The 22,771-nt window shown below is 38.6% G+C and overlaps 1 protein-coding gene across 2 annotated transcripts in view; it reads right to left on the reverse strand.

The window, feature by feature from the left end:
* Window positions 1-22,771, reverse strand: part of LOC113133802 (dipeptidyl aminopeptidase-like protein 6) — a 59,635-nt gene that overhangs the window by 22,067 nt on the left and 14,797 nt on the right. Inside the window, exon 1 of one of the 2 annotated variants that reach the window (XM_026312712.1) lies at window positions 21,243-21,304. The exons of the other annotated variant lie outside the window; for it this stretch is intronic. Coding sequence (XP_026168497.1) covers window positions 21,243-21,284 — 42 coding nt within the window. The 5' untranslated portion in view covers window positions 21,285-21,304. Of the gene's footprint in view, window positions 1-21,242; window positions 21,305-22,771 lie in introns of those variants that run through there. 2 annotated transcript variants of the gene reach the window in all.

Genomic DNA, 22,771 nt, shown 5'->3' on the forward strand with positions numbered 1-22,771 from the left:
TGTCACAATGGATACTCAGCGTTTTAAAGTTCAATTCCTCGTACATAAGACAGATGTATCTTCTACTATCACAGCTGGAGGCAGGAACTGGCCAGAGGACAGTTCATTCTGTCAGACATGTGCAGACAACTCTGCATCCTACAGCTGCTCCCCCATGCTCCCATGCAAAGTGTCCCTGCAGCTTTGCCTGATAAGTGAAGCGGAGCTGCTGCTTCAACACAGACACAACGGGAAGAACAATGAGCTGCTCTGCTCACACAGCCCAACAGATGGTAGATGGCTAATCAGCACTATCCGACACACATATACTGCGAAAAAAAAAAAAAAACACAGGACATACAAAACATTTTAAACACAGCAGTGTGGGAGGAAGCACTGCCCAATACTCTAAAAGCTTTTAGGGGTTTTACTGCTAATAACGCACAAACTCACATCACAACCATCATCCACTCCTTGACACACACTACGTCTGTACCACAGTAACAGGACCAGACAGTTTTCCTGGATAACTGCAGATATAGGTTAAAAACCTCTCGAATTCCAGGCATTATTTTTTTTACTTTTAGGGCTTTAACAATGTGGCTCTTAGTTTTCACACACTTTCCGTAGCCAAATATATTTAATTTCAATTTTTTCATATCAGTTGAGCTACTCCACAATCTTGCCATTTATTATGTGGTAATTGTATCAAGTACAAGTGCCCACTCTGTACCACTGGCTTAAAATCACCACACTAACTATTGGTACATTGGAGGGGCTGAGGTCAAAAGTCAATTACAGATGACAGATATAATTTCGGTCTAATTAATTGTGTCAGACTGTGTGTGTACACAGACAGACACGCACATATGCACATTAATCTATCCAGTCAAAGTCATTAAGAAAGCCAAGCAGTTCCAGTCACTGATATCATTCCAGCTGCTGAAGTCCTTGTTACCAATCAGACCTTGTCCCTGTCTGCCTACACTGAGCAGCCATGCAGTAGGCAGAAGCTCAGTGAACCATCTACAATTAAACCAGGGGTGTGTGTACATGTGAGAGTAAAACAGACATTTCAATTCTTAGGCAGAGACCATGATTTTGATATATTTAAAGATTTTAAATCAGTACATTGCGAATACCTTTCCATTTGTATGTTTAAAGTGTGTGTATGTGTGTGTGCATTTGCTTTGCCTGTGCACCTACTATCTCTGCACAGTTTGTCTTATAGAAAAACAAATCAATAGTGAAGGCGGTGACTACACATAGAAAAACAGCAGGCACATCAATAAGCTGATTTATTACTGCAGAGGTAAGGATTTTCACGATAAGGTGTACAGACTTGTATACCGCATTCATAATGTATTAATCCCCCAGTGTTATCATACTCTAATAGGAAAGACATGCTGTTGAAGTTGCCTTTGATACCAACATTCACTTCAAAGCTCTGGCAAAAATACAGCAGATGCTTTGACGGCTGCACAGATAACAGCCTTGTTTCTGCATCTGTTTACTTGTTTTCCTAGATATATCTGGACTGGAAATGGCAAACTGTTTAGTGCAGGGAGGTGATTTAAAAGCATCTCAGTCCGGTATCCACTCCAGTGCAGCCTGTACCTGAGTGAGAAGTACAAATCTATAAATGTGACAGCTAGATTTATGCAACATCATAGAGGAAAATGATCCCACAGCAGAATATTTCCAGACACTTTTGATGCCAGCCTGGGAGGCATATGAGTAAATATTTAGTTCCAGTCATTTTTCCTGCCGTGACAAATCCAGCATTACCCATTGTACCACAGCAGAAGAGACATAAGGTAAAATTATTTCAGACAGCTTACTTTTTGATTCTTAAATACATCTCCCATAGGCCGCGTGGGCTAATTCAGACTAAGGAAATGTAGGATACAAACAACTTGGCAAGCACCAGTAGCTTCCCAACTATGCTTAGCATTTCTGGTAACATAGACACACACACATACATAACTAATCAATCAGAGTTACGGATTTTCCACATTTCAAATCAATACACAATCAAATGAGGTTGTAAATGCCTTTCACTGTCAATATTCATCAATACAATCCAATATTAGATTGATGTGATCAATGTTTATTGTATTTCCAGTGACAAGCAAAGCAGCAGTCAATAAGACCATGAGAGCAGCTGTCACTGCTACTTAACCACCCACTCAATTAAAAACAGCTATTGCAAAGTATAACATGAAAACCAAGCACCAGGAGTTTGTTTGCTCAACAGTGGGTCTCTTTTTAAAAAAAAATAAATAATAATATACAAAAATTACACAGACACCTTTCCACCTCAAAAAGAAAAACAGTTGTTGGAGCAGGTCTGTTTCCATAATCTACAAGGAAAATGCAGCAGATTACTGATTCACATCATCACCAACAGAGTGTCTGAAGCATCTAGTGGAAGGTTGTTGTTTGAACTGTCTGCAGAGTGAAATACAATTTGAGGGAAAGAGATCGAGACGTTTTGGAAAACTGCCTATTGAGAAATATCTCAATGTCAAAGCCACTGCAAGTGGAAAAAGCCAAAATTCAGCTGAATCAAAAGTAAATGTGAGGTAAGAAGAAAATAAATGAATATAGGGATTTGTGCGTTTATGCATGTGTCTGTAATAATGCAAACTGATTTATTCACAAATGAGTTCAACTCTGCTAAAACATTCACAACGCAGGATGTATAACAGATTTTGAAATGATAACATTTTGAGCACTCACTCTTTGGAAACTTTGTGTTTTAGTGATGAAAGACCTCAAATTTAAATACGGGCTTTAGGAAGTTCTACTGGTTCTTATACAACTGGTTACGCAGACGCTCGTTTCTTTTTTGTTAATCGATTATTTTATTGGCTTTCTGGCTAAAGACACAGCCACCTGCCCCCATCCATGTACTTAAAACTCAGACTCAAAAGTAGTATCTATTTTAAAATACCACTATTATTAAAGTGTCTTAGCTCGGATTGCTTTTTCCCCGCAGACTGCTTTATCCCTGTGTGATATGGTGAACACTTCATCCTCCTACTCAACTACAAATGAACAGAGAGCTTTAAACTCAGGATGAATTCACTCACAAAAATGTATGAAAATCACTATCACCTCCTTTGTTTCTAGCAAATTAAACCCCAAAGGAAATGCACAGTACACAATCTTAACTCTGACTTGATTTCCCTGATGTTCACTGTTTTTAAGTATATAGCAAACTGTACAGCTGTAAACATAAGTATTTTCTGAATGTTGGCCTTTCTGAAAAGCTCTTAGAAAAGCAAAGAGTGCATTTGTGCGCGAGAGAAAATCTTGACCTTTGGCAGCGTTTCCAGACATGGTGAGACATTACAGGCTGTCTGCAACAAGCCATCTCCTTCTATTAGTTTGTATGAAGAGCAGGCATACATGGTTTACAACTGATAATACAAGCTGCTTCGATAAATAATAACCACAGCCATTTCCAACACATCTAAACAAATTTTGTGCACTTTAATACTGAAGGTAAGCAACATCATTTTTTAATCCATTTGTTACTACTTTCATTCTGTTTCATTCTGAATGAAGCATCTTTTAAGGTCCTGCTCCTTTATTCCCCCCCCCCAACTCTCTGTTTCACTAATCCCTTCTCCCTCCTCTTTGTCTAACCATCTCTTTGTCTCTCTGCTCGCTGCTGAAGTGTGAAATGGATCTTTCCTGATCTCTGAGCACCTGGTTTCCAAGGGAACCAAGAGAGTCATTTCAGTCTGGTTTCCAGTGAAGATGCTGCTGGCTGATGTACAGTACGGTGGAGACTAATATTACTGCTGAGAACCGTGTGGGAAATTTGCCCTCAGAGGCTCAAGAAATTAACTCAGTAAAGGAAGACACTCAAATATGAAACAAGGGACACAATTTAAAATGAAAGCAAACTTCGGCTGTCTGAAGACATTGGGCACTTGACATATGATATGTCACACTGTAACACAGTCTGTCTGAGAACAGTCAAACTTGAGTGAAGCAGTAGCCAGGACGTGAGAGTAAACCTTTCCTCTGGAACAGCATCAATAAATCATGGGCATTCATGAGTGAGATTAAGAATTCATGCCAGTTGGCTTTTGGTTTATAGATAGTAGGGGATCAGCCTGTCTGCCCAGCCTGTCTTTGTCCACTTCGGAAAATATGCATTGTGACTGTTACACTCAACTGAGGCAAGAAAAACAAAATGTTCTTTAGATGAGAAACTGTAACCCACAGACATGATTGTGAGGGAGCCACAAACTGGAAATTCAAGCCTTCTGAATATTAAATTACACTGAAGATAAGTATAATAAGGAGAGTAAATAAATAAAATTGTGGGTTGTCATAGTGGAGAAACTGAACAAAGGGGAAAAGGTGAAGAAGAGAGGAGACAGGGAGAGTAATTAAGAAATATATTAGTTACATAAAAACTCTTTTTTGACTTGTCTCTGTGGTGTTTTGTACATTTGTCTAACAGTGAAGAAATTAACTAAGGAAAATTATCTATTTGTAGTGAAAGGGGGACGAAACAGTCATACAGCACAAAAGACATACGAAAATAAGTCGATGTACTTATCTACTTATATAACACTTTTTTCTTTTTCTTTAGAGCTTCCTTGTGATTGTAACTCTGAAATAAAACTATGATCACATAATCTTTCCTAATCCAACTTTTTTATTTAAGTGCAATGATGCTGAGTTTTGGGCTCTTCAATAGAGTTGGAGAAAGTCTTTTGCTGGGCAACATACCCACATAATAAAATATTAAAGAGAAAATTCAGATAATGACTGTAACACAGAAAGAGGAAAGCAATTCATATTGAATGGATCCTTAAATCTGATTATCTGTAAGTATATCACGGATGTCTGTTTGAATCACCATTTGTCAAAACTAAACAAATGTGAAAAAACACAGGAGCAGGAAGATTGGTTGAGGAGTTGTACTGCAGCTTTAACTTAGAAGTTTAGTTCATTTTCCAGGAGCAGGTGTACTCTACAGACTTCTGCAATGTTTAGCTTCTTAAAATATCAGTAGGACTAGCAGGGCTACTAAAACCGAGCCACTTGATGCCTTTAGCTGTCTTGCCCCCTTATAAAAGTCCAAAACGTTGCTCTGACCTCCACCAACCGCTGAGAAAATATGTGGTTGTTTAGCAGCTATTTGGTGGTAGACAGGTCGGTTTATCAGAGGTTTACAGGCTGAAAATAGCTGCTGGAGCAACTTTTCAGCTTCACTGTGACAAATATTACAGGAAGTCTTTCCTTGCCAGCTGCCATCGCTTGATGTCTTCTGACAACATATTTATTAAACATATGTTCATCTCCCAACACTTTGTTAATATCCATGGATGCACCTTAGGATGTAGTTTTTTATTAGATTATTCACCTGACTTGGACTAATCTACAGTGTAACATAGTATTACTGTGCATGTTAGTCTCTATTTAAGTCTATTTAAAGCCATTTATTTTTATTTAAATGTGACTCTGTATTGTTAAACTTAGATTTTACTTGGTAGTTTATTTAGCAATATACTGTATGTAATTCATCCTGTAAGTGTAGTCTGTGCATACCTTGTTTCTGTGGTGATGTCCATCTGTAATTTCCTTTTAATCTATCTAATAAGTGCGGTGAACCACAGTTGTGGGCCGTCCAAATGAAAACAAGAAGCTGAAAGACACTAAAAAGCTGAAGCCAACTGAGTTAAATGATAATTCTTTGAGAGTTCACCACTATTAGCAGCTCCTTTCACACACACACACACACACACGCACGCACGCACACACACACACACACCTGACCTAGTGGTAATATACAAACACTGATTATTGCAACATTAAAACATATACTTCTTTGTACTTTATTGAATGAATAGCAATAGTAGTTGTGGTAGTTCTGCTGTTGGTCATCGCAGTAGTGGTTGGAGTACTAATGGCACCACTGATAGACTGATACATACTGGTGAGAAGAGGGCAAGTGCATTGTGTTGTTCTTTCACAACAACTCAAAATAATATTAAATGATTTACACTCCTGCCTTTTACCTGGGAATAAATTATTCACTCTCTGATGAGATGCTTTTTTCTCTTCCAATAGCTCAGGCACTTAAATTCTTCCAGTTAGATACAGTATTCTGAATGTTGACAATCCAAAATTAAATTACACCCAGTGAGCATGTCTCATTTAAAAATGTCATAAGTGCTGCACTTGCCTTATTATTAGCATGGATACATTACTACAGCAGAATGGGAGGTGCTCCAATGGATCTGTTTTATGCTGTTATCTACATTTGACTTTTAAACCAATCGGATCTGACAGTCGCTCACATGTACTGGATGCCTTTTAGCTTGTAATAAAGTTACACACATTGTACAAATGATAACGTGTAGAAACACACATAAATACAGCAGTGAACACAGCAGAGTCAAAGCCCTTATTAAGCTGAGACTACAATCAGGCTAACAGCTGTGTGTCTGTGCACAGCTGTGCTTTCAGCTAAATACGTCAGCATGCAAACACGCTGATAATGCTAATATTTTCACATGTTCAACTTAATCTAACATGTTACCACTAAATACATTAGCAATTATTAATTACCATTAAATACATGAAACCAAATTATTGGACGTCATGACTTTAAAATGATGATAGTAAGAGTAAAGGAAAATGTTTTGCAGAAATCCAATGGCTCTCAAAACCTTTTCCTAAAAACCAAAAATGTAAACTTCACTTCAGCAGTTACAAGCACAGACTGTATCAAGCTGCACTAAGATGCATCCAAACAGAAAAGACTGCTTGACATTAAACATTTCAGAATAGGTAGGAACAGAGTAATTAGAGCAGAGAGCCAGTGAAAAGGGTTCGTTATGTGATCAAAGAGCACTATGCAAAATAACATAATTATAATCCTGTGCTGTCATTTTCCATTTTGGCATGGGAACAAAATGTTTCTCATAGTCTGGTGCTCATTTGTGGAGCAGTACTGTCCTCTAACATTTTGCAGCAGGTGGGGGTGATGAGTGGAGAGTTTCTATTCCAAGAAAGCTCTTTTAGAAGAGAAGCGAGTTTGAGATGCTGAAAATCTCAATGTCTATAAGTGATTATCGAATCACTGGCATCAACAATAACCCAACATCACGCATCTTACTTTAACGTTTGAAGCATGCACGCACGCACGCGCACACATGCACAGACACGCACAGGCAATCATAGTGGCTTAGTAATTTGCTAAAGAGTAACTCTGAAGGCTCAGTATGTTCCCATGACTGAAAGTGTATAAATTTCCTGAAGTGAATTGTTTTAAAGAATCTACAACGGACGCCATCAACAGATGGGAAGGAAATTCATCCCAATCTATGTAGAATAAATAAATATTTGAACATATGCTTCAGAGATTAGATGTGAGACGCCGTGGGAAGATATCTATAAATGTGGGAAATGTGAATTTCTGTGATCAAAAACACAAAACGTGGGGATATGAGCAGATACTTTCCAGGCTTTGTGTGCTCTTTCACTGGTCTTTGTAAAAATTAATAACATCTTGTACTGAATATGCGAAACTGAGAGGGAGATGAAAAGGTAAAAATGAGGCAATGTTCATTCCTGCTGACACCATCATCACGAAAGAGGCAAGACTGAGGAAAAGAAGTGTTTTCTCAAAGGATGTGAATTACTGCCTGCCTCTGGACAAAACTGGCAGAGTATCTTTTAATCATCAGACAAACCGCAGCTCACAAAAACATGACTGAAGTTGAATCACTGAAGAATACATCCGTTTGAAGTAACACTTTCTGTTTTCTTTTTTTTTTGTTTGTCTGTTTCCCCTCAACATGTCCCTGAAATTTAAATATATTTTTGAGAAAAGGAAAGTTAAGAAGCCAATTATCTTTTTAGAATACGTATGTGCAGATGAAATAGTTCTAATGGGATAAAAGTTTAGAAAAAAAATTTAAAAAATCCTCAAAACATTAAAATTGAATTTTGAATCATTCTTTTTATAACAGGTATTTTAATACTGCATGAGTCACCTTTGGTTCAAACTGGATGGGTACTTTTGTTTTAAATGACAGCACTGTAACCGTATGACCACCCAGGAAATGGGACCCATTAAAAATGGATTCTACCTTGAAAAAGAGAATTGAAATTGCAAAGCAGTGCGTGCAGTGATGGAAGAGATAGGATTGTAAACAGCAAACTGAGAGCAGCGAAACATTGTGTGCTCCTTGAAAGCATCATAACCTCAACAGTGTTAGAGCTGTTTGCTGTAGGGCTCAATGAAAGAGGATGACAGTGATGGCGCTTCAAATAAAGATTATGGAGATGCATTTCCTGAGCCTGTAATGATTTCCCTAATGAAAGAGCAGCATTTTAAATGGAGAGCTTGAATTTTCCATATATTTATTAACTCATATTTCAGATAGATAGCACATGTGTACTGCATTGCCCAGCAGCAGTAAAAGCTCCACTGTCAGCAGCAGAGATGTTGCACTCCGAAGGGCTGGGGGTTCAAACCTCAGATGTCTGAGCTGCATGATACTTCCTGTGCTATATCTTCATCTCTCTGCCTCCATCTCTGCATCATTAAAGCACAGACACACAGGCTGACATTCACATTCGAAAGTGATCTTATCAACAAGCGGGTCATACAGCATCGGTGTATATTTTCCAAATATCCCCTTCCAATGAGAAATGCTGTTTGTATACACTGTGCATGCTGGAAAAAAAAGAAAATAAGTCCCGACCAGTCAGATATGAAAATCACTTGGAAAACAGTGTAATGTAACCGTGCTGCACTGATATGCAGATGAGCATATGTGAAATCCACTCTCTAAGCTTTCTTTTGTGTGTGACATCCAATTTCATTTCAACCTTCAAAAGAACTCAGGCTCCCTTTTTTTAAAATCTGAACTTGGTTAAATATCTACTGTACTGCTATCTCTGCACTTGCTATGATTAGGACACACACACACACACACACACACACACACACACACACACAGTAACACTCAAAATATTCAAAGGGGCTGACTGCAGTTGAGACAAAAGAGAGTTGAAACACATGAAGTTCATAAGACACAACAGATAAATGCAGGTCGGGTTCTATAAATTTTGCAGCAAAAACCTTTCCCATCAGGTCTAATATAAAACTTAGTTATACCCATTTTATGAAACAATCACTGTAGGTACAGTGGAAAGCCTTCCCCTCCACTAATAAACCTGGTTTTCTGGTTGTCACACATCCATTCTAGCTTTGAAAAATGAACCATAAGTGCAACTGTTTTGCAACTAAATTTACTGCCAAGATGTTTTCACTCTAGTTGAGCAAACAAGGGTTTATTTTGGTGAAGCACCTTTCAAGCTAAATATCAGTGTCAAGAGCTCAGTTATGTAAAGCCAGACGTGGACCGTCTGTCTGCACGCTGTTACATCACTTGCCAGTGTTGCCTATGGCCTCACACAACATTATATTCAATGAGATGGCAGAAAAATACAGAGCAATTAACACCCACGCACACGCTTTTGGCTCTGCAAACTTTTATCTTTGGTTCAGAACCAAAAATGAGATTTTGTCCCTTAAACCAAGGCCCTTGAAAAGAAATGGGACTAGAATCTGTTTGCACAGTCTAACTTCATGAAGACAGAAGACCCTGTGTGTTGTGGGGGCTGAGGTTACTATAGGAGTTCATTAAATATTAAGGTAGATGTTTAGAAGTTTTGTTTGCATTCAAACTGCACCACTCTTTACCATTTCCAGCTATAAAAAAGGTCAAATTGTGATGAAATCCTCAAATGGAAACCAAGCCGTCACTGATATTTCAGTGTTTTCACTGTTTTCGGCATCGATCTCACACAGGACTGTTCATGAAAACAAACAAACAAAAAAAAGAGCAGGAAACGCACGGAATAATGTGAAGGCAACAGATCGGCCGACGTCTTACCTGATCATGCTGCTGAGCCGCTTTCACCGGCCCGTTCGCGTCTTTTGCAGAAGTCATACCGGTAAATAAACACGAGAGGATGGAGGGAGGAAGGGAGAGCGCGCGCCGGCCGCCGCTCCTGACAGGTGCAGAATAATGAAGCGGAGAGAGACGCAAACCCAGAGGGAGAGAAAGAGAGAGAGGGGGAGAGAGAGAGACAGAGAGGCGTACTAAGTGTTGGAGGATATCCTGTGATTTGCCAAAATAACGAAAAGAGACCGTGGGTGCAGACAGTTCAGCAGCTGACGCGCAATGGGAAGCTGTGCGCCGCAGCGATGTTTCAGAATTACAGGGCTTGTATAATTCAAACCTATATCTGATTTCTTCGGAGCAATACGTCTGCGCTGTTTAGGACCCAGGCGCTTTATGTCGGAGAGTTTGTGAATTATTGGAACAAAGACTTTTCTGCAGCTGGAGCATCAGACACCAGTAGCAAAAACAAATCTTTGAGGCAACTACACACCAAATATCTGCCTTTTTTTTTTTTTTTTTTTTTTTTTTTTAAATCAATACCCTCAAAAGGTGGTGATATTTATAGGACAGTATAACTACACAGCAGGTGAAAGATGTAAAGGTTTAATTAAATTTCCAAAACTTATCAGGTCCACGTCTGCAGCCTACTCTCAGATTACAGGGCTTTGCCATTTCCATTTCTGCATTTCTCTTATTTATCTCTAGCACAAAGTAAAAGGAGAGCTCAAGGTTTTGTCCTTCCACCCGAACCTATATTTAGTCGTACCAGGCTCCACCGCTCAGCCCTGAGCTTGCAGCAACTGATAATATGGAGACCTGTCAGTTTGGATCAGATCACTGTGGGCACTCATTACTGGCAAGTCCATTACACAGGAAATGGAAACAGGAATCAATGCAAGAAGAACAAAATACTTTCAGGTATCAGCAGAGCGCTTTTCTGATGGGATTCTTAGTCTTATCTCGCTGGAGCTACAGTTCATTCATGACTGACAATGTTCTGCGCATTGCAGTTTAGGGAGTGGGAGAGAAAAGCATTTGCATAGTGTGTCTATATGCATAAAAATCATATTCACTCCACTATACTGTATGCCAGTGCGGCTGTGTTATCTGCCAATAAAACAAAGGGTTGCTGCTGGCCTGGCTCTTGAGAAGCAGTGCTACAGTCCTCCCACGTAGAGCAGAAATAGTTCCAGTTCCTAACAAAATATTGTTTATGCTGTAACTCTTGCACTGTGTGGCACATTCTTGTTAGCACAGCTTGTCTGCTTATTTGTGCTGTGCACACACGCACGCACACAGACACACACACACAGTGCTCTCATAGCTGGGGAGAACGTTCCTTCAGAAGTCATGCGCAGTCTCTCCAGAGCTCCTGGCCTTTTGAACCAGTCATCTGTTGGATGGAAAGGCACTGAACAATCTCAGATAAGACAGAAAGTCTGTGAGTTGCAGGCAGAGAAGAGGATCTATTTTGCATCATTGTGAAGGAAAGATTCCCTTGTTATAATAATGTCTTGCGGCTAATGCACAGCGGTACCTTTGTTATCTGAAGGAGTAATAGTTGTTTTTACGGACAGCAAAGGGATATTGCATTCTCTTTCATCCATTTGCACATCTAGAAATTAACAGGACTAAATAGTGCAACTTCTAACCACCATACTAAAGCTATCCATTTGTATTAAAGTCATAAAAGTCTGCAATGATCATAATATATGATAGAGTGAACCATGAAATGTTTTGATTGCTCCAGGAAATTAAACTGTGCAATCGATCTTATTCTCAGATTGCTCTTTGTTCATTAGTTACTTGGGAATTATGACCATGATGACACGAAGTGCAGCCAGATCACACAGTCAGATTAAGAAAAAGTCGGTTTTATCAGCCCAGTTTATATGTAGGGAAAAGGTGAATTTATTATAGTTACATCATTAAGATTTTGTTCATCAGATTCTGAAAAACATCTTCAGAGTGTAATACTAAAGCCTTTAAAGGCCCATTTACTCACGTTTTGATAATCATCATGACTGATACAGTTGTAACATTTACTTGTACCTGAGGCAACTCTGCCGATGTACCCTGGTGGGTATCTTTAAGTCTTATATAAAGTGTAGTTGTGTATGTTGAGAAATACGTAACATTTCACTTTATTTTTATGGCCAATATTTAATTAAATGAAGAAGTGGTGAAATTGAGAAAACTATAATCTATAGCACCATAGAAAACACTCAAATTAGTGTATCACATGAAAGCAATCCAGAAAATGTGCCCAAAAAGTCAAGCAATAGAACACAATTATAGCAACCAGTCAAAAAAACAAGCAAAAATCACATTGCTTGATGCAAAAAAACATGCTCTCCTTTCAAACAATGAGAAAAATGAATATAAATATTTATAAATAAGACAATGGGCAGCATATTTCATAACCACCATAGGTTATGACTCTGGGCATAAGTGCCTCTTACAGGGAGAAATTTAAAAAAAATATATATTAAAATATTAGGAAATAAATCTTGAAAAATGTAAAGTTAAATGCAAAAATAACATATTTTGTTATGTGGCTGATAAAAACACTCTTATTATAGTGGTGGGATGATTCAGAAAGTTTAAGGGCCAAACTTACTACCAAACCCGACATTTGGCACCGCTGTCACTGAGCAGCTCCACACACGGCCCGAGGGAGCTGCATGACCAGCTCACTGCCAGGACTGATTTCAGCACCACTGCTGTGGACAGCTCCACTAACACAAACTAAAACACATTCAGGTAATCGTGTTCACACATAAAGCATGTGTAATTGGGCTTGTTTTGCACAGCTAGTTCAACAAGTAAGAAAACAGCATACGTTCCACAAATGAAGTGTACAGTTTAATCCAGAGATGTGTGACAGTGTCTCTCTTCTCTCTATTATCTGTTTTCGCTCATATTAATGCACTTTCCACAGTCATTCAGTGAAAGATTAAACTCGCCTCGCTGTCAGAGGATACAATGAAATAAATAAATAAAGTTTTTAATGGAGGTGAAAGCTGACAGGTCAATGTTTAAAAGATAAAAAAAACATGGGGAGACCAGCCAAGCTTTGAAAGAAAAAAAATGCAGCCATGTGGGGTAAGAGTGTGCAAGTAAGATCTTTGTTTTTACAACACATGCTCTCTTTTAAACCACCTTTTATCACCTAATTGACATCATTTATAATTACATTTGGTTTTATCATCTAGTGGTTTATGTGCTGCCTGAGACAGCATCTCTAGACGGCACCTGTCAAATAAATCCTGTCTTCCATAGCCCTTAAACAAGCACTTTGCACCATGCAATGAATGGGCAGTGCTGTTTAAGTTACTGGCAGCATCTTTTTTTTTTTCCCCCCCTTTCTGGAAGATCAACACCAATCTATTTCTTTAACTGACTGTGAACAGTGTGAAAATCTTCAATTGCATGCTAGCTCCCCCCAGTGATCACTAGCTGCCTGACAGTGTTATTGCTGGTCAAACATAAATAAATATTTAGCAAATTTCTCATAGGCCAAATCCTCTTTAAGCTGTTTTGGTCCCCAAGTATGTGTTTATCTTATTACAGAAACAGATACAAATCAGGATTTAACATGAAAGCATAATGTATAGTGGGTCCATACAGTTTTAGAAAGTGCAAATAAATTCAACTGATGAATGGAAGAATATGTGTTTGAATGAAAGAGATTATGTGTAGATTATCTGAACAGCTGAATCCTTGATGCTCTCTGACTACGGCTGTGGTCTTCAGGACTGAATCAAGACTGAATAGGAAGAGAAAAAGATAGCAAGAGGCGAGGATGCCTAACAAAGACTAGGACAGTTTTGTTTGATAACTGATCATTATCAGCTGCACTCTTTCCACAGAGAGCACAGACTCACACAGCCACATCCACTTATGGCCAACAATGCCTGGCAGTCAACCACTATCCACCATGTTTTTGTATAAATGCATCCCTGACGGTACAGAGGGAATAATACTGCTACAGTGATGAACATAATATCAACACCTGTGCCATCTCACGCAATACAGCACAGCTGCTTTGAAGTAAATGCTGTTTTTTTTTTTTTTTGCAATTGATCTAAACTGTGTCAGAGAGGTGTTAAGTCAGCTGTGCAGTAGTTTTTGCAGTTGTAATGGTTGTGTTAATGTTCCATACATTATTAATCAGCCAGCCACACTGTTGGATCTGACTGCTAATGGTCATTAGTGTGTACTGACAGTTTAAGATATTAAAATGTGACCTTTTTTATATACAACATTTACACTTTACTGAGGTCATTTCCTCAGGGATTAGGAAACCAAATGCTAGAATTAGAAAAATGACATGGTAGGTATATTATTTTAGCATTTTTAGACAGCATTTTGAATTTTGACTTCTTTGGCTAGTTCCTTTTAGAATTTTGTCTTCATAGTGTGAGAATTACTATGAACAGGCATTAAACTATGTTGGATCTTGTTGCAAAAATTACAGAATAATTAAACAGTTTGAATTTAAAAAAAAAAAATCTGCCCTCAGTGCACTCTCTGCTGTAACAACACAGTCTGTCATGTCAGCTGTGAGTCTGCAGTGTCCCATCCTGTCTTGTTTTTCTATAAGTTTTGTTGGCTTGTTTCAGTCTAAGATCGTCTGTTGCTAAGTCTATTGACAAGCTAATTGTATATGATGCCAGATCAATACAGCACTCTGCATTATATTTAGAAGCTTATGGATCATCAAGAGTGCTTGGTGCTCTATCATGTACAGCACTGTGCGTATGTTTCAGACATAAAAAATATAGTATGTTTTTCTAAACTTGATGTTCTTTATTATAAGCCAAACTGAGTAAATAGTAAATACATAATTGGATAACGAGGAATTTAGAATTATAAAGGAACAAAACAAAAATGGGGAGTATACAAAATAAAACTAAATATGATAGAAAGTAGAAGACTTTCTGGTAAAAGTGAGATGCTACAGTGTTGGCTAGCATAGGATACAGGACTCAGGCAGGTCATGCACAGCCTTCAAAGCTAAAAAAGCCTAAACAAAACTCTCAAGGAGTCAGTGTAAAGATGCAAAAAGGGAGTGATGTGATCTGATTGACTAGAGCTAAGTAGCAGCATGTTGAATGAGCAACTGACTTAGAGCTCAGACCAGAGGAGATTTACAGTGTTGCAAGTCACTGCAAATAAAGCCAAGGACTATTTTCTAAAGATCTGCTGCTGTTAGAAGTGTTTTCATTTTAGCTGTTGCCCTGAGCTGAACTAAGGGCAACATAATAAAACATTTTAGAGACTCTGTTTTAGTTGTCTTGTCAAAGTTTTCTGAGTTTTCTGATGACTTGAACTATGACTGAATTAAAATCTTGGCTACAGTCCTGCCTCTCAGTGTTTTCACCACTGAAATGTTTGACACCGAAATGGCTCTCAGCTCTCTGAGCAGGGCGAATCTGCTGAAATGTTATATTTAAAATGTGCAAATATATAAATGTAAGTAAACATAACTGTTATTTTAAACTGTTCTCATGCACAAGGCCAATGAGTGTCAATCAAGAAAGGCTTGCGATTTAGGAACAAGCTGTTTCCTTTCAGCTATGCTGCAAGCTGTCAGCCTGGCCAAATCAATCGTCAGTCATGTCCTCTTCACCCTACGTGACTCCTTCAGCTGTCCAACTGGTAGCACACCTGCCTCCCTGAGTGTAAATATTGAGTCTGCTGAGCTGCAGCTGTAAATCACAAGGTAAAGATAGAGCTGCAGTGTAGCTAGCGAATCATCACAAATCATTACTGTACTTAAAGGTCATCAATTTGGCCCCGAGAAAACACGCCTCTGTGTGTCGTGGACTGATGAAAGGCAGAGAAGTTTTCAGACTGCAGGCAAAGGCAGTTTTTCACTGTCTGGATGCTACAGAGGGGTAATTAACAAGTCCACAAGTCTTTAATCAGACTCATTATTGGTCTTTTAGCAACAGAGGACTTTCAGGAGAAAACAATTAATCTACCATTGTCTCTGACTGGAATTATTTGGGCACACACACTGACATGCACATACATGCAATGACACACACCCACACCCTGACAAGATCCCTCCCCCCAATCTGTGACCCTCACTGCCAGTTTTCCTGGGAAGACTGCCCCACTATTCAACTTACTGATCAATGATCAATCATCACACACTCTACATTCTTACAGCAAAGTAACTCAAAGTTTATATGCATCAAACCATTACTGCACTTCTATATCACATAAACAATAACAGCACAGTATTTGAAATGAAGTACTAATGTTGTGTATTTAATATGGCTTTTTGCAGTGTTCTTGTTTGTTTATTGCTTCCAACTTGTAATTACCTCCCCTTGCTGACATGTTCTTTTCCCCCAGATAGCTACTGACATTTACACTAAAGCCATTATGATGTGAACAAGACAATTAGATCCTCCCACTAGCACCCTGCTTCCCATCTGATGATTAAAATAAGTTTCTAATTTTGCAAGGAAAGGAAGCAAGACATTTCTACACAATAGCACGATCATAATTTCATGTCAGTTTGCACTTTATATCCTCTAAATGAAATGCATTCACTGTTTTATTCAGTATTTGACTTACAATTTAAACAGCACTGTGTAATGTATGTAGAAAAATAAAGCCGCTGAGGATGAAATTGGATTATTTTACATGCTGATATTTTCCAGTTTCATTATGCAGTTTGCATGATGACAGTTCCACATAACCTCTTCCACTGACTCAGGCTCATGACTTCTGATGTGCCACAGTCCCCCTGGTGCCTGCATGTCCCAGAAAAAAAAAAAAAAACATTTATATGCCAAAACATTTCACTCCTGTAAACCCTTAACAACACGACCCCATAAGCTCTCTACTTTCAATCTGAGACTCCTCCATGTCAGAGTAGCATGGAAAAGGATTTTACCTCTAATAGAATGAAAAGATCCATACAGATCATTTTCTGACAAAAGAAAAACTGCATAACAGTATTACAGTAGTGACGTTGCCAGTACTGGAAGCACAAGCGAATATGTCTATCTCTCTATCTCTTTAAAACTATAAATAAGGAGCAATTATAAATAATTATGTCTATTTATGTCTATACATTCTCCCTCATTGAAAAAAAACCTGAATGTGTTACAGACTTCAGTATTATGACAACTAGTTCAGTGTGAACTGTGATAACATTATTCATCTGCTGACATGTAGATTTTTTTAGAAACACCCATGCAAATTGGATAAGTAATGATGCATTTAGATTTGAAGAAAGAGTAGGAGGGTATAATTCTATAATTGATAAATCACTTTAATCAGGCTAGAGTCTGACATATTAATAAATATTACCATTTCTGCTACTACCTGTCTGTTTATTCTAGTAAATTATAATTATGGGGGACAGGACATCAACACCCTATTACAAACAATCTTCACAATGAAGGTCAAACAATGAAGTGAACTGAAATTTTGGAGTGAAAGAGGAATTTTAAATCAATTTAATTAATTGTTACTGCATGTAAATCTGCTGTTTTAACCTAAATAGACAGGCCATAACACACTTAATAAACATAAATGCACTGGTGTTGACGGTGTGCAAAGTTACAGCATCTGAGGAAAACACCTAAATGCATCTCACATTGGTTTATTTCATCAAAATGGCTTTTGAAGATTTGCAGTAATTCCCCAAAATAACAGAAAAAGCACCTTTACGCAATTGTGCGCTTAAAGAAACTGAGCGAACAGAAACTGAGTGCAGATCCTCTGAATGTATACGGCTCAGATAATAAAACAGAACAGTGAGAAAATTATGTCAACAAGGAAACGTTAAAGTTGTTCATTAACTATAGCGCATGGGCAGCTGGCATTTATACAAAAAGAAATGAGCAGGGTGAGTCAGCATGCATTTACAGAGCATTAACCCATCTGCTGATCCAGTCATAAAACAGACTTACAAGCCTCATGAACTTCGTGTGTGCTCATCAATGTCTTAAGAGAGGGCCATAAAACGACAAGAAGGAAAAAAAAGTTTAAAGTTAACACTGCACTTTGGCAAGTTGTTATGAAAATTTGTTGGATATAAAGTACAGTCACTACGGCAATAAAAGAGAAATTAGCATCAACATGCGCTGTATAGTCACTTCAGGGGGTTACAAATCAACAAGTAAACAAAAGTCACAGGTGTAAAACAATTTGATTCAGGGGGCTCAGAAGAAATGATAATGAATCACATACAAGGATGGGATAAATAATATATTAGTACTGCTCTATTCTTAAGATTGGAGTAGTAAAATACCAAGGGGGTGATTAAAAGCAAATTAGAAGCATCTGAATAAGTAGGCTAGTGGTTAATTCTCTGCAGGTTTGAAAAGGTTTTCATCATCAGGCTACTTCACATTTCCAAGGACGCCCCTAGCCGCTAACAAAAAATTTCCAAACTCATCTATGTTTAATTTTTCTTCCTCTCTCTCTTTAGCACTGTACTTATGGCTCAAATACGGCATTTTACACACACGCACACACACACACACAAACACAAAAGTCTGTTTTCATCCTGTGAGAAGAAATTACATTGAGTTAAAAAGTGCATAACCACTACTTACCTAACACTAACCTTATCTAACCTTAAACTAAGTCTTCACTCTAAAATGTAATAAAATTGCATTTTGGGGACTTGCTTTGTGTCCCCATAAAGATGTGAGATCGACAAATGTGTCTGTGTAAACAGTTTTATGTTGACAAAGCATGAGTGACATTGTATACACAAACCTCTATCTCCCTCTCACACATACACATGTTCACAGAGAGCTATGGGCAGAAAATCAAGAAGCCGCCCAACCACAATAATCACAAAGCTTCTCTAGTGTTACTACTGTAATTCAAGCATCATCAACTTTGCTTCACTCCAATCCCAAAAAGCCTTACCTTTATAGCAGCATGTAGCCACACACATCTTTTTGGTTTTATTAGCTCACATTCTGAGATATCCATCTTAAACACCAACACTACGGAGGCAAAAAATTTTGTTTGTGGTGCTCATGCTATTGATTTTTCAAATGTAATGTTTGAAAATCCTAGTAAAACCTGAAATTCCAATTACTGCATTCATCTCCACTGTATAGGGCTGAATGGAAGATCACAAAAATGGTTCCTTGCCCAAAGCAAGCCACAACAACTTGCATGGCTGGATACTGCTAGCACTTTTGTGTTATTTCAGAGAAACATCCATTCAACTTGATCATCAAATGTGTTGTAGTGAGGGTCTGTGAGGCTCCACAGTGGTGCCTTGAGTTGAATGCCAACGTCATCCTGCTAACATGCGCACAGTGACAATGCTAACGTGGATGTTTGTTAGATCTGCTGGTATTTGTAGATGAGGCAAAGTATTGGACACACTGAATTTTGGTCTGATGATGCCAACAGAGAAAAAGTCAGTCAAATTGTGCAGGGAATACGAACACAAGGCAATCTATCCAATAGTCCATGAGACATATCAGCCTGGACCAGAGCTGTGGACAGACTGACATTTCCATCTCTGAGGGTATCATATTATGATTACTAGAAGTTTTACTGGTGGCAGCTGTAGTGATAGTAACATCCTTGAAACACAGAAAATATGAGAATATTGTGACAGATGTGCACACTGACAGCTCGCTGCCAGAGCTCTGCCTCTCATGGGAGTTGGATGCAGTTTTGAAAAACTTGTGTCAAACTCATATCATTTCTAAGCAAATGCATATTTCAGGCATCAAGGCAGCGACAAGGACAAAACCCCAGGACACCCAGCTAGATCAGTATCAACTGGTAAGTCTAACAAAGTCAGACGGTGTCTTTTATTGTTGCCTCCCTCACCCTACATGATGTTGATAGCAAGTGAAACAGCTTGCCCTGCTGAGCTCCAAAATGTGCCTAACTATGCCAGGGAAATATTTATTACTATGGCCCTAATGAACAATTAGTGCTAAATGAGCCACAAATGCACCAATGCGCAAATGCACTGTAAATGCACTTTAAGTATTTTTGGGGTGTGTTTTTCTCCTTTTCCTTTATTAAAGAGAAGATGGTGTAGAGGTCATAGGAAACGAGCCGAGAGAGAGATGGTGGAATGATGATTCCAGCTGGACTCGTACTGGAATGTTGTAATTGCATGGCCAGTGTCTCAAAGCCCTCAGCCACCAGGACGACCCACATTTTAGTTAAAGTTCTGCCATTTAGGTTAAATAATTTCAAATGAGAACTAGATTCACAAACGTAGTATAACCTCAACTAAGACAGAGCTTGCGACAAATAAGAATATTCTATAAAGTTTATTAAGTGAAATAGATTTTTGGTTGATTTGCTTTCATACCCACTTGTTTTTACTGCATCTGCATATCCTATTTAACATGCATTTTTTTTCTCATAATGTCTTATTAGTTTAGTGTTGCTAATGCAAGCTGTGTTTAGGATTCAAAAAAAATGTGGTAGAAACATGTTTTTATTGGCGACAAGTTTTTTTAAATTTAATTACCTCATCCCATCGACTGCTGCTTCATACTAAATGTTTGTGCTGTTGAGGTTCATCTTTGTCTAGTGGGGAGGACTGCATATTAAATATGTATCTTAGTAAAAAAAAAAAAAAAAAAAAAAAGCTGATAATGCATGATAGGAATGAGGAAGCACTCTGACCATTACAGTGCAGCCTTTGCTTAACCACAATTAATGCTTCTCAGGAAAGTGCATTAAGGTATTTCAATACTGGACATTCTGTCTGGTTTTACTTTTTACATCAGACTGCAACACTGAACTAATAAGACATTATGGGGGGAAAAAAACCCATGTTAAATAGGTAGATATGCAGATGCAGTAGAAACAAGGGGGTATGAAAGCGAATCAACCAAAAATCTATTTCTCTTAATAAACTTTATCTAAACTGTATTGTAGTGCTACTTAATACGCGCTTATAACATCAATTTGCCCTTCAGCATGTCCCCAGAGACGACCTACTGTTTAAATTTACCAGCTGACAAGTTTTTCAGTGTAACAACTATGATTTTGTAAACAAATTCTAACAACAACAACCTACAGCACTGGCTGTCATCTGAAGTGCTCATTATATCGTCAGACAGCGTGAAAGCTAAATAAATAAATTAATAGCGCTGACACTTCCTCAAGCATTCAGAACAGCTTGTAATTTCTTCTTAAGATGTCCTTCAACTGCTCAATAACACGTTGATTCAAAGCATAATTATAAAGAAGAAAGACGCTAAAATGCTTCACATGGCAAATATTAAACTAATGTAAACACCAGTTAGGTGTGTCCCTAAAAAGGTTTAACATACTCACCTTCCAAAGTTTCTCCACCCGGGACAACTTGCGCGTTTTCATTATGACAGAGTGGTGGTAGATAGAGAGAATGAAGAGGGATACGGATGCGCACAGAGATGGTGAATAATAACCTGGCCATGAAAGAGACAGACCTCAGCTCTCAGTGAAAATAATCCCATAGTCAGCATCTCCGCACTAAGTTCCACACATTGAGTGAGTGCCCACGTGGGTGTTTGTGGGTGCGTGTGTGTGTGTGTGTGTGTGTGTGTGTGGGTCTGTGGATACTGGCATGGACTTATTCCAAATGAAACACTGGCTTGCTCAAGTAAAGACCATATTATCATGGAGACCTCAGGATCCAAAAGCGAACCTGACACCACTGCTGCCATGGCAGAGGAGGTCACTTCAGTTCACCAAGAGAGAATCACAGCGAACATGGGTGTCCAACAGCTGACGACAGCTGCACTAATCAATGAAACACAACCTAAGAGTACACTGAGGAGGGATGAAGCCAAAGCGCTCTGCCCCTTCACAACAATCAGCACTGAACCACTTACCTGGGCCATTAGCTGCATCTTGCTATTCAGCACAGATCAGCATTACACACCACACGCAGAGCTGGGCCACTTTATGGCGCTTTTTACCCAGGGTTGTTTATCCTGTCTCCCCTCTACTTTTCTCCCAGGAGCAATTTACCCACAGCACTGCCTTTCTGGATTGACAGAAGTACTGCTTATACAGGTACAAGCTGGTGCAGGCTAGAATTTCCTAAAGTCTTGGTCAGATGGACACTACCATGACCCAGTCAAGCTAATGTTTACAAGTCATCACTAAGTGTGCATACTAACTGTGCCCTCAAGGCTTTGCCAGAATGCTGAATGCAGTGTCCAATATAAAAGCACTGATGGATTCCCTGCATGTGCAGCCTTTAAAAAATAAATAAATAACAGCACAAATTTCTGGAACAGCAAAGATTCTACAAATAATATTATACTACAGATTATTAGCTTTCAGCTCGTTGTTTTGTTCTTACATTACTGTGTTACTATTTTAGTTGCTAGCTACAGTTAATTAGAATTATCTAAATAGAGTATTTATCCATTAATTAGCAGATTTTTGGTATTCGAGTTGGCCAAGACCTAAACAAAGTTAAGAGATGGATGTATCTTGGATCAGGTGACCAAAGTGACCAAACCTAAATCTAATCAGTATTTGCAGCACTCCTCTTTGCCCTTGAACCAGCAGCAGTTCTCTTTGGTTTGACCTGCACACAGTTTCTCTTGGTACTTTGTAGCAACTTGGAGAAGCTGCTACAGTTCTTCTGTAAATTCAGGCTGTTCCAGTGTCTTCTGTCTCCTCCTATTATCCCAGACTGATTCCACACTGCTGAGATCAAGACTCTGTGGGGCTCAGACCATCTGCTCTAGGACTCCTGGTTCTTCTTGCCTCTGAAAATAGTTCTTCATGAACTCTAGTGGGCTCTTTATGGGCTTGTTGTCCTGCACAATGAATCTGGGATCAACCAGACAGTGATGATGGTGTGTGAT

This window comes from Mastacembelus armatus, chromosome 17 (genome assembly GCF_900324485.2).
Source record: "Mastacembelus armatus chromosome 17, fMasArm1.2, whole genome shotgun sequence".
In the NCBI taxonomy this organism is placed as follows: Eukaryota; Metazoa; Chordata; class Actinopteri; order Synbranchiformes; family Mastacembelidae; genus Mastacembelus; species Mastacembelus armatus.